This window comes from Ursus arctos, unplaced genomic scaffold (genome assembly GCF_023065955.2).
Source record: "Ursus arctos isolate Adak ecotype North America unplaced genomic scaffold, UrsArc2.0 scaffold_37, whole genome shotgun sequence".
Taxonomy (NCBI): domain Eukaryota; kingdom Metazoa; phylum Chordata; class Mammalia; order Carnivora; family Ursidae; genus Ursus; species Ursus arctos.
Window position 1 is genome coordinate 5,504,190 of NW_026623053.1, and position 13,422 is coordinate 5,517,611.

A 13,422-nucleotide genomic window follows, 5' to 3' on the forward strand; every position below is an offset into this window, starting at 1 on the left:
ACCCCTTCGGCAGCAAGGGCACTGGCAGAAGAACAGGGAACAGGAGAGAGACCTCTACAGTGATGGGCTGGAGTGCAGGGGACAGCACGGGGATCTTGACAGGAAGGACTGCGGTGGCTTTCTAGGGTAAGAAACCACTACGGAGCAGAAGGCCTATAGAACAGGGGCTCCTGGACTGCCTTCGACTCAGGTCACAATTCCCAGGTCCTGGGATTTAGCCCCTCATCAGGCTCCCTGCTCAGCGGGCAGTCTGCTTCTCCTTCTGCCTCTGCCTCTCCCCCTGCTTGTGCTCTGCTTGTCTCTCAAATGAATAAATAAAAATTTAAAAAAAAAAGGCCTATAGAGCAGAAGTGATGTGGTTCTGTCCTGCCCTCTAAGCTGCCCCATTCCCACCTCCTTTCTAACACCACAAACAGCTGGTACAGGACGAAGGAAGGACAGTGCTCCTTATGCCCAGGGCAGCAGAGTAGTGGGGCAGGTGTTCCTACCTGGAAACTGGAGAGGAGTTAATTTCTGCCCTTCAGAACTTCCAAGGGCAGAGCAATCACAGCCACAGCACTGGGCTTGACAGTCGGCTATAGCCGGCTCCCAGGGCTGGACAGTCAGCCCTTTCGTCAAGATCAGCCTCCTCTGGGAGCACGCAGAGAAGACGGGCTTTGAGGTCAGTCTGAGCGCAAATCCCCACTAACATACTAGGAGCTGGGGACTCGGGCAAGATACTTAATTCTGCAGCCTCCGTCTCCTCCTCTATAAAATGGAAATTACGGCACCTAGCAACTGAGAATGCACAAAGGGCACTGAAAGAAATAGGACTCAAAGAAAATGCACAAGAGTTCATTGCTATTCCGGCTTACCCTGGCAAAGTCTAACAATGCCCGCGATGATGACGGCGATCAGCGCCAATACTTTAGCATAGGTGAAGACATCTTGTACCAGCGTTCCCCACTTGACATAGGCACAGTTAATGAAGGTTAAGAGACCTGAAAAAATAATTCTGACCGGTGACTGACCCTACCACCCAGAGAGCCTCAGACCCCCAAGCATGATTTCCAGTAGCAGACATTTGGCCAAAGACACGTGTTTGGGCTCTGACCCGCTCTGCATCTGCACCCTCTCCCCAGCAGGCCCTCACCCTTAGCACCCAGAGGCGCCCGCTGAGCATCGCTGCAGGCAGCACAGGCGCACCCTTCAGCACTTCCCGGGAGGAAACACAAGTAACTGGATTTGCTCACACACAACAGTGCTCACAGCCGTGGGCGGTAACTGGTAGCCATCCAGGATTAGTGACGGTTTCCGGCTACTGGCTCTGAAACGTCACCATCCTCCCAGCTTTGCACCTCTTTACCTCCTGATACGGGCTCTAGGACTCGGCACCCTGTGGTGTTGTTAGCCTTGACAAAGCCTGTTGTGACTGACTTATCCAGTGCCTGGGCCAGCAGGTCAGGACGCGTGGCCAAGGATTAGAAGGGGGGCCAGACTTCCTGCTACCGCCTGCCAGCTCAGCCCTTGTTTTTGTACTTGGAAAGATCCTTGGAGCCGAGGTTCCTATAGAGTGGGGGCGGCATTTTTCCTGACCGGATAATGCAGAAGACTGAGCCACAAACATTTCCGAAGTCCGACCCTGGGGTAGAGGCAATCCTTTTACCCGGATGAATTTTGGGAAAGTTCATGGATCACCCTCAGAGCCAGGGTTCTTTACCTAGGGCTTCCACAAGGCCTGAAATTCCTTGTAAATGGTTATGTACATATGTCCAAAGTATACGCATTCTTCTAAGAAAAAGGTCCATGGCCTTGGTCGGAATCTCGGAGAAATCCATGACCCCCCAAAAAGTTGCAATCCACTCCTTCAGAAGAAAGAAATGCAAGAAGGGAAACCCACATATGCTGTGAGGTTGACCCACAGCCCCAGGATGCGGCCTGGAGGAAAGTGAAAAGAAAGGATTCTGAGAGCCAGCTGCACGTTCCGGATCCCGCAGCAGTGTCTGAAGCAGTTGGGCAGGCAGGCACCTGCAGCCCACCTTGTGGCAGCCTCCTCAGCCACGGCAGCCACAGGAGGAGGGCTCCCCAGTCCCTGCAAGAGCTCCAAGGGCAAGATCAGAATCAGCCCGCCTTCCCCTGGGAGAAAGGGAGGTCTGGTGCTGGGCTTGCCTGCTTCAGGCCACCAACACAGGAAGCCTCCTCCCTGTCTCAGTTCTGGCAGGGACATGTCCCCAATCCTCCTATTTTCTTGTGTCTTGGCCTCGCCACACTAGCCCAGAAGCATCTTCATCCTGAGCAGCAGGGAAGACCAACCTCAGGGAACAGCTGGCTCATCTTCTGTCTCTCCCTCTCCCTCGTTTACACCCCACCCCTCCTAGTCTACCGCCTGCCCAAGCCCTTCTCTGCTCCTCCCCAGATGTGGCATCCTAGCCCTCAACAAACACCTGCCTTTCTGCCTAATAAACAAGACAATAACAACCAAACCTTATCACAGGGCGGGGCAAGACTACACCCATAATTCCTCAATGCGAAGTTAATAATTAAAGATGCAAGCACACAGTCTCCACAAGCACCCCACAAAGTGACCCAAGTGCCTGTATCACGCCCTCCACAAACCTTTCAATCACCCATCCCTGACTCCCCCCGGACTTGCTTCCAGCCATCCACCAGCCCCCATGCCCCTGCTCTCCACCCAGTAACCCTACACCTCATCCTCTGGCTCTGCGGCTGCCCTACCAACAGGACCCGGCCCAGGTTTCTGACCAGAAACACTAAGGGCTGGGGCACCCGGGTGGCTCCGGTCATGATCTCGGCGTCCTGGGATCGAGCCCCACCTCGGGCTCCCTGCTCCATGGGAAGCCTGCTTCTCCCTCTCCCTCTGCCTCTCCCCCTGCTCATGCTCAATTGCTCTTTCTCTCTCTCAAATAAGTAAATAAAATCTTTAAGAAAAAAAAGAAATGCCAGGGGCAAAAAAAAAAAAAAAATGGGGGGGCACCTGGCTGGCTCAGTTAGTAGAGCATGCGACTCTTGATCTCAGGGTCATGAGTTCAAGGTCCACACTGGGTTTAGAGCCTACTTTAAAAAATAAAAAGAAATAAAAAGAAACAGCAAGGGCACCGGATGCTGCCCTATTCACAAGGGAATGGGATCGCCTCACTGAGACTGACCGTTAACCCTCAGCGGAACCGCGGAACGACAGTCACAACACCAAGCCGGGACAGGCTGCAGGGGCTAGTTCTGGATCGGAGTCAGTCTGCAGCCTTGTGCCACAGGGATCTGTCCTCGGCTTTGTCCAGGCACGTGCGCAGCGAACAATGCATCATCCTTTACTACAACACATTCTGAAATGAAAACACACGGATCGTGTGCACTTTAATACCGCTTCTCTGCTGGAATTCCACATCCAGCCATTTGCACTCCTCCTTTGGCCCGCTGGGTTTTCTCCCTCCCCTGCACCTGAGCCTTATTTCTCAGCCACTGACCCACCATCTTGCCCTGATCTACTCTCTGTACTAAGCACAGGGACTCAGTTTGAACGAAGGGAATCCTCCGGAAAGAAACCAGGAGCAGCGGAACTGCCTGAAGAGAGCTGGCCCTCACCTTGCCCAGAGCCCAGCTTCCTCCGGGGCCTCTTGGCCATGGGAGCAGGAAATGGGTATGGCAGGCAGCGCCGCTGACCGGGCTCTTTGTGCTCACCCACAGCGCACACAGCGGACCGAGGCCCCGAAGCCCGGCCGAGCGCACTGTTCTTAACGCGGAGCCCAACCTGCTGCTTCAGAGGCAGGGAAAGGAGGGGGCCACAGGGTGAGAGTAATAGGGAGGCAACTGCAAGTCAACCTCAGGGAGAGAAAGGCCCTACCCTCCGACCTCTAGGTGTAATTCCATCTCCACCCAACACTGGGTCAAGTCCACAAGAAGATGGCCTGAAATCGGCCTGGACCCTTGACTCAGGCGCGGCTCCGTTCCCGCTCTGACCTGCTTTCGAGGAAGGGGCAGCTTTGAAGAAGCCACTCCTGCAAGAGATGCTCTGGGCACCGGGGTGGCCCAGTCAGTTGGACCGGCCTCGGGCTCAGGTCCTGATCCCAGGGTCCCGAGATCTGACACCAGGCTCCCTGCTCAGCAGCAGCTAGTCGGCTTCTCCCTCTTCCTCTGCCTCTGCCCCTCCCCCCACCTCACGTGCGCCTGCGCTCTCTCTTGCGCTCTCAAGTAAATAAAATCTTAAAAAAGAGAGAAAGAGAGAGAGAGAGAGAGATGCTCCTGAGTGGTCATCAGTCCCAACCTACGTGGGCTCTCCTGGAGCAGGAGGCTGGTCCTAGCACTGAGGCCCAGCACCAGCTGTAGAAATGACAGTCAGGAAAGCGCCCACATAGGCTGATCCAGAACAGAACAAAGCTTGCACGCCCATCGGGACCAGATGCCCAGATCTGGTTTAGAAGCCCACACTAGACAGTCCCTGAAAAAGAACATTAACCCCACAATTCCCCCAACACGGTTAGTTGTTTTTTGTTTCGTTTTTTTTCCAGTGCCGTTAGTTTTAAATAAATAGAATGTAACAGATAAAACTTAGGCCACTAGGGGAAGAAAGGGATAAAGAAAGGGGGGGGTAATCAGAAGGGGGAATGAAGCATGAGAGACTATGGACTCTGAGAAACAAACTGAGGGCTTCAGAGGGGAGGGGGGTGGGGGAATGGGATAGACTGGTGATGGGTAGTAAGGAGGGCACGTATTGCATGGTGTACTGGGTGTTATACGCAACTAATGAATCATCGAGCCTTACATCGGAAACCGGGGATGTACTGTATGGTGACTAACATAATATAATAAAAAATCATTAAAAAAAAAAAAAAACTTAGGCCACTATTCAGTCTATTTTCTGCTTCAAATTCCCAGGGACTATAAAACCTCAGTACTTTTATCTATGAGACAACTCATTCCACTTTTAAAGAGATCAATAGCTCTTCCTTCCACGAAGTCAAAAACTTCTTCCTCACAACTTCTACCCAGTAGTCCTAGACCTCTCTGCTCTCGAACCACACAGAACCCGGCTAAATCCGCATCCACATAATGGCCCTTCTTATCATTAAAGATTAACATCCTGTCCTCCGGGAGGCTTCCCCCTTTCCGGCTAAAAGCCCAGTTTCTTCAGCCTGCGGTGTGCAAGTGTGGCTTCCAGGCAGCTCACCGTCGAGGTTCTCCCCTCTGCACTCACTTCACTTTGTCAGGACATCCCTGAAACATGAGACCCACGCAGAACACTCCAGACATTTGTGCAGACGATGGGGTCTCGGTTTGAATTCCCTGTCAACCTCAGTTCCACCTCTGATGAGCATTTCCCTGCCCCCTTCTGGGGCCTGTAAAAGTGTTGTTTTTTAATCCCAAATATGAGGCTAACATTTATTCCTAGCAACTTTCCTCTGTAAAGTTTTAAACATCATTCCCAACTACTAAAAAGTTGATTTTCCCCCTTATCAGGCACTTCGAAAGCCTTCAATTTTGTGAAATCTGCAAGTCTGATTAGCGTACCTTCTGGATCTTCCCTGAAGTCATTAACAAAGATGTTGATTAGACAGGCAGAGCCCTCTAGTCCATCACTATAGACTTTCCCCTATGCCGTCATTCCATAACATCAACCAAGTATCTACTGAACTATTTTATCTAGTCCACCTCTTCCTACCTTGTCAACAAGAATATTACGAGAGGGGCGCGTGGGTGGCACAGCGGTTAAGCGTCTGCCTTCGGCTCAGGGCGTGATCCCGGCGTTCTGGGATCGAGCCCCACATCCGGCTCCTCCGCTATGAGCCTGCTTCTTCATCTCCCACTCCCCCTGCTTGTGTTCCCTCTCTCGCTGGCTGTCTCTATCTCTGTCGAATGAATAAATAAATAAAACCTTAAAAAAAAAAAAGAATATTACGAGAATTTGCCAAGAATTTCTCTGAAATCTGTAGGCAAGTCTCTACTCTTGCAATCAATGACACTATCGAATGATTCAAATGAAATTAGCACATATTTATCCTAGCATGTTCAGAGCTATTCCCTTGTAAGAGTCAAAAATTAGAAGTAACCGCAGTCCCATAGAGCATGCGACTTTTTTTTTTTTTTTTAAATATGATCTCTACGCCCAACATAGGATTCAAACTCAGGACACTGAGACCAAGAGTCACATGCCCTACCAGCTGAGCCATCCAGGCACCGCTGAGCATGATTCTTGATCTCAGGGTCCGGAGTTCGAGGCCCGTGTTGGGTGTAGAGTTTACTTTAAAATATTAATTGCAAAAATAATCATTAGAAACAACCCAAATGCCAATCAACAGTGGAGTGGCTAAATACAGTGGAATACTACATAATGGTGTGACCTCCCACTATAAAAATATGTACAAACATATTAAGTAAACAAGTCAGACACAAAAAAATGCACATCCTTTATATCCTCTTACGTAAAAACGGCCAAAACGACTCTATGCTACTAAGAAGAATAGAAACTTCCCTGCGTGCGTGCATGGGGACAAGGGGAAGTGACTGGAGGAACACGAGAGGGCTTCAGGGGGCTGGTTTTTGATGTGGCTGATAGTCACATGTGTGAAAATTCATCAAGCTGTGCACTGTTCCTTCCATATTACACTTGAATAAAATATTAAGATTGAGCCAAAAAATGAGTTTAGCATGTTTTGTTTTTAGTGAATCCATACAGGTTGCTAGAGATCTTCCTTTCTTCTCCTCATACTTTGCTAACCAGGTTCAACACATGAGCCTGGAACTTGGAGTGGAATCAACTTCAAATCATTCGGTGCAGAATGCTCAGAATCCACCTCTTCCTTAGAAAGCTGGATTATCATTTTCGTGGGCAGAATGGCAGCCCTGGGAGGCCGAAGAGTTGGTGTCACCGTGATGTGATGTGAGAAAGACTTGACTAGCCACTGCTGGCTCTGAGGATGGAAGGGGACCAAGAGCCAAGGAGTATGGGCCTCCTCTGGACGCTAGAAAAGGCAAGAAAATGGATGCTTCCCCAGAGCCTCCAGAAAGTAAGATGGCACTGCTGATACGTTGATTTTAGCCCAATGAGACCCATTTCAGACTTCTACAGAACTGCAAGATAGGGGCGCCTGGGTGGCACAGCGGTTAAGCGTCTGCCTTTGGCTCAGGGCGTGATCCCAGAGTTATGGGATCGAGCCCCACATCAGGCTCCTCCGCTATAAGCCTGCTTCTTCCTCTCCCACTCCCCCTGCTTGTGTTCCCTCTCTTGCTGGCTGTCTCTGTCTCTGTCGAATAAATAAATAAAATCTTTAAAAAAAAAAAAAAAAGAACTGCAAGATAATACATTTGTGTGTTTTTAAGACTTACTGAGAGAGAGAGCACACCTGCACACACATGCAGGCATGAGGATGGGGGAGGGGCAGAGGCAGAGAATCTTCAGACTCCCCAGCGAGCGCGGAGCCTGATGCAGGTCTTGATCTCAAGACCCATGAGATCCTGACCTGAGCTGAAACCACTAACCTGACTGCGCCATCCAGGCGCCTCTAAGTTTGTGTTGCTCTAAGCCACCCAACTGGTCGTAATTTGTTGCAATAGGAAACTAATTCCTTGTTCAACAGCTTCCCTTTCGCACCATTCCTGTTCTCCAAGACCCCAGAGATGCCTGGTGGAGATGCCTGGGCTAGTTAGAAATTCTTTCCATTTGTCTGCAAGCGGATAGTTAGAAACAATGGCATGCTTCATGACTATCTCCTCAATTCTCCTGGTCTTGGTTTTTTGCTATTATCTATTTTTTATTGAACCTTTGCTAGGTTAGCAATCGTTCTGCTATGTAAAGTTAGAAAGAGAATGGGGCTGTGGCCTTCTCCTTTCTCTCCACCATCTGTTACTACAGAACTGCCCGCCCTTGCTCTTCTCACTCTCTATGTTGCTTCTGGAGTTTTTCATCCTCTGCAGTCGGTTCTTCAGATCTGAGTTGATGCTGGGCACCAGCCTCCGGATGCTCTTCTCATGGTTCTGGGTCACTCCAATATTTAGTCCTCGTTCTACCACCTCTCACCATCTCTTGCGTATCTTGTTTCTAAAAATCTAAGCTTATCAAAAAGCAATGTGTTCGATCACACTGGTTTGTTCACATGGTTCTCCTTCTCTTCCTAAATAAGATAATTCTGATCAAGTAGGTGAAAATTTCATTTCAGAGAAGCTTCTGGTCTTTTTTTTTTTAAATCCCTAAATCCAAGATTATAAATTCTTTTCCCTGAACTTTTCTGCGATCTCTTTGCCCGAATTTAGAGTGTATTTCTGAGCAAATGCACTATTTCTTTTCCTGGGAGGTACAAATTCTGGGTAGGCAGAGTCACTTTCACACAAGGATCCCACGTTTCCCCTGGTTATGTTAAATTAATAATAAAACAACAACATCCTTATCCTTAATCGATTCATACTGAAGCCTTTCAGGTGAAAGGGTATAATGTCTTGGATTTGCTTTAAATAATCTAGTGGGACGAATGGGGGTAGCTGGAGTATAGATAAAACAAGGGTGATTCATCATTCGTGCTGGTGCTTGAACCCTGGGAGTTCATCACATGACTCACTCCATTTTTGTATGTTTGAAATGTTTTATAATAAACTTTTTTTTTTTTAATTTATAGAGGTACTGCTTCTAAGGAATGAAACTGATTTTAGCAAAAAATGCTCAGGGAGTTGAGACTTCCATCACTACCATATTTTCCCTTTGGTACAAATTTTGCCGTGACTTTTAAGAAAGCAAAATATTTCTCCTCCCTCTGATCCGACAGTATGCAGTCTGTGCCCATGATCACATCACCCCTACTTCTTTTTGCTTTTAATCTCTTGTTCTCTCCACCATGCTTCTTCCCTGAGGATGGGGATTTATTTCCTTGCACTATTACTAGAGGGGACCCGCAGGAAAATTCCCCCAAGTGGAACCCAAAAGCCTCTGACAGCACCACGTAATAATTCTTCCCCAGGTAAGCAGACAGAATGAACAGACATCTAGTGTCTTTTTCCCTAAGAGACAGGCCACACATCTGTGAGGCCCAGGGTGAGAGAAGAAAGTCTTCTCCTATTTGGCTGTAAGAAGAAACCCATCTGCAGGCAGAAAGCCCGAGGCGGCACAAGGAGGTCCTGTTTGTTGCATTTGTCAGAATGAAAAACGGGGGAAGCAAAATCCTTTGACAGGTCTCTGTATCCTGGAGGACTGAAATTTCCCACTCACTGCCATCAAAAGAATCAAAACGAGACCTTGCCCAGAGGGAGCAAGCATCATCCCATCCTGCAGCGGATCCCATACAAGCAGCTCTCTCTGGTCTCACATCAGTCTCAGCTCTTCCAGGAAACCTGCCACTTCTCACCAAGGTACACGCTGTCACGGTCATATTCTAATCAAACAGGAAATTCTCTCCTCCTTGCAAGTAAACGTAAAAAGCAAATGTTTAATAGCCTTATTTCATGTTTACAGATAGGAGTCCAAAAGCATCATTCCCAATCTTCTACCCTGTTTCCCCAAATGCATTACTCAGCAACTTTTTCACCTTTATTCTTCTCTGTAATTCCTCACAGCCTCTAAAATACCCACATTTATACTTTCGTCTGTGCATTTCTCTCCTTTCCTCTAAAATTTCAGGTGAAAGCCACATTAAAGCCCTCTCTCCCACTATGAAATCTGCTCTAGCCCTTCGACGAGTCTAGGCTTCTGGTATCTTAGCATGTACAGCCAGGTACTCTGCTCTAGGTTCTCTTTTTGCTGTCATATACACAGCCTTCAGTGGCAAGAGATGAAAATGCTACCTTCCCCTCAGTTCTCTATCTTGAACTTCAAAGTCACCGGTGACACACCTCAAGGTATCTTCCGACTGGTGACATCAGTCACCCCCCAGGATGGCAAAAGGATAGGCGTCTGCGGCCTCACTGGCTCCCACAAGCTCTTTGCGATCTGTTGCTCCAGGAAAACCGCATGTCTCTGCATCACGCTGGTCTAGATACAGCCAGAGTCACACCCCTCGGGGAGCAGCCGAGCCTCTTAACTGCTTTGCTCACACCCGCTATACCCAGATGTCTCCAGAACACTCTCTTGCTGCCATTTCCCCAGGAGGACCAGATATAAGCTCTCTGAAAAAGCCTCAGGTCTGTGGCCTCAACCCAGAAATTTCAGCTTTTTCCTCTCTTTCCTTGCTGTATCTCTGTTGTCTCATGCTGGTTTAGGATACTCTCCACACCTTAAAAATCATTTGTCTTCCTGCCTTCCTTCCTTTTTTCTCCACTCTTCCTGGGTGCCTCAAATTCTTTCACCTCTCAGGCTACAGAACCATTTTGCTTACTCAGACATCATGGGTGAGAGCACCTGGCAAGAAGGCACACCAAGCATAAGCCCTATGGGTCACTGGACCAGCGGCCTCCTCCTCTGCCTCCTGGAACTCAGCCAGCATGTTGGTCGCCATGGCTCTACCTCCCTCTGAAGGAGCAAGCAGGCAGTCTGTACCAGGAGGCCCTCCTACTAAGCTGCACTCTCTGCTCCCTTCTCGAAGCCGGCTAGTCCTTGTCCATCTGAGCCTTCCTGGTTTGCTCAGCTACGTACAGTTCAGGTCCCCAGAAACAGGACCCCAAGCTTCAGTGAGCGTCAGAATCACCTGAGGAGGGGCGCCTGGGGGGCTCAGTCGTTAAGCGTCTGCCTTGGGCTCAGGGCGTGATCCCAGGGTCCTGGGATCGAGTCCCACATCGGACTCCCTGCTCAGTGGGGAGACTGCTTCTCCCTTTCCCTCTGCCGCCAATCCCCCTGCTTGTGTGCACGTGTCAAATAAATAAAATTGTTTTTAAAAAATAAAATAAATTAAACAACAAAAAAAAAAGAGAACCACGTGAGGAATGTCACCTACAGCTCCGACCCAGAAGTTCTGACGCCGGAGGCTGGAGACAGGGACTCCCAGGGGCGTCTGACCATGTGCCGGCTCTGGGTGTGCTCCGTAAAGGTACTCGCTCAACGTCACCACCTGCAGAGCCACCTTGCTGGGAACAAGCCCACGCCCTTCCCTTGCCGCAGTGCCCGTATCCGGGCGCACACTGGCATCACACGACAGCTGCAGCAAAGCCCGGGGCTCAGGCCCCCCCCAGGACAGCGAAGTCGGCAACCGCGGGGTGGGGCCCGGCATCAGCACGTTCCCGAAGCTCCCCACACAACTCTGAAGGACAGCGACAACTGAGAACTTTCTTCCCAAGGCCCCCATCAGTTCTCAGCAGCAACTTTTCTGTTTCCCCAATTCTCATTCTCCCAGCCAATTCCCTTTTTTTTTTTTTAAGATTTATCTATTTATCTGTCAGAGAGAGAGAAAGGGAGGAGGGGAGGGAGAAAGAGCATGAACAGGGGGAACGGCAGGCAGAGGGAGAAGCAGGCTCCTTGCTGAGTAAGGAGCCCAATGCGGGACTCGATCCCAGGACCCCAGGATCGTGACCAGAGCCGAAGGCAGACACCTAGCCGACTGAGCCACCCAGGCGTCCCCAATTCCCGTTCTTCTAATCAGCGGTTCGCATTTATTTGGTTGGGGAAACGAGGTGGGAGAGGGAGGGGCCATCAGCATTTTTCTAAAGGCCTAGGTGATTCCAATGTACAGGGTGGGGACCCACTGTCCCTAGCTCCTTCCCCAGCCCCCCGGAGGCTATCCACTCGGTCTCTTCTGAGGCCGAGAGAAAGAGAACAGAAAAAAAGAGGAGACCAAGGGTGAGCCCCTGAAGAGCCTTGAGGGTCAAACCCGCACAGAGCCCTACCCTCTCACTACTGGGGAAGGCTGTGCCCAAGTTTACACTGCCCCCATCGCACAAAGAACCCAAGGCTGACTCCAGCCTGTTTGCTGCTGTGACTATGGGACGTGAACTGGAAGCTTCCTCACCACCAACCTGGAGTGGCCCTTGAGAAAACTCCTCTGGGAGAGTACTAGCTTCCAAGCAGAAAGTTCGAAGGGCAAGAATCAGTTGGGGGCCCTGCACCTGGCTGTTCCACTTCATTAGCCCCAAGTACGTGAAGTCACTCATCTTCTGTCAGAAGCTACTTCACGGGGAGCCACGGCCAAAGCTCTCCGACCAACACGCGGGGATCTGGAGTTCTCCACAGCACACTGGCAGCTCTGGGGGACTCCGGATGAGCCACCTGCCCTCCCCCGGGCCCCGCTCCCACAGTGGCCCCAGCCCCCAACCTGAAGCCCCCGAGAGCCCAAGGCACGCAATGCCCTTCTCAGCCACGCTGAAGCCAGAGGCCTATCCTCTGTTCCTTCACCCAGCTCCGTCTACCCAAGCGCCCGCTCCATGCACGTCCCCAGGGTCACGCATCGGGGACGCCAAGAGGCTGCCTGCTCCCCGAACACCAGGGCTCTGCTCGCGGAGGGGCCGGAAAGCGGCTGCCGGCTGCCTGGCACAGCGTGGGGAGCCTGCTGGGGAGAACGCGGGAAGTAAAACCGCCCGAGAACGAAAGGGGAAGCTGGAGCTGGACGCGGGTGGGGCCTTCTGGACACCTAGCCCGGACTCGGCCAAGAGAAGAGTCCCTCTCCCGCAGAGAGGGAGAAGGGTCTCAGGCCTCCTTTCTGATCTCTGTAAAACTAAACCAGCTCTTAAGTCATCCGGACACAGAATGTAGGAAGTATTTAGAAATTAATAAGACACATGTGACTGTGAATTAATAAGATGCATGTGACTGAATAGAGTTTGCAGCAGGGCACACCATTTTCGACCGACAATAAAGCTTTAGGTCAATTACATTCTTACATATATGATCTAACTTACTCGGATAGAGGAGGTCGACTGTTTTTTATATCTTTTTAATTTTATTTATTTTTGTGAGACAGGATGAGTGGGGGCGGGGGGAGCCGCAGAGGGAGAAGCAGACTCCCCACTGAGCAGGGAGCCTGAAGCGGGGCTCCATCCCAGGACCCTAAGATCATGACCTGAGCCGAAGGCAGATGCTTAACAGATGGAGCCACCCAGGCGCCCCTGTCTTTATCTTGTAATTGAGAAACCTGAGGCCAGTGGCGAGCTCCAAAGCTTGCACACATTCCAGAACACCATGTGCCTCCCTATTTGTATGCAGGGATGTGGGATGACCTCCCTCTGGGGTACTGAGGCTTCTGGCTGCAGAAAATTGGACCAACCCTCGAAGAACCCTGAGATTCCAGAATAAAAGGCTTCAGGAGGGCCATCTGCATACCTCCCTGGTTAGGAAAAGTTACTTTTTTTTTTTTTTAAGATTTTATTTATTTATTTGAGATAAAGTGAGAGAGAGAGAGTACAAACAGGGAGAGCAGCAGGCAGAGGGAGAGAGAGAAGCAGACTCCCCGAGGAGCAGGAAGCCTGATGTGGGCCTCGGTCCCAAGGCCTGAGCTAAAGGCAGACGCTTAACTAACTGAGCCACCCAGGCCCCCCAAAAGTAACCATTTATAGTACCCTGGGCAGGAGAGCAAGGTTCCTTCA

General features: G+C 50.4%; 1 protein-coding gene across 5 annotated transcripts in view; it reads right to left on the reverse strand.

The window, feature by feature from the left end:
- The window catches only part of SLC7A7 (solute carrier family 7 member 7), a 54,133-nt gene that overhangs the window by 4,981 nt on the left and 35,730 nt on the right, over positions 1-13,422 (reverse strand). For all 5 annotated transcript variants that reach the window (XM_048216163.2, XM_026486530.4, XM_048216261.2 and 2 more), the window contains one exon: positions 855-980. In XM_048216163.2, the coding sequence (XP_048072120.1) occupies positions 855-980 (126 nt within the window). The remainder of the gene's footprint in view (positions 1-854; positions 981-13,422) is intronic.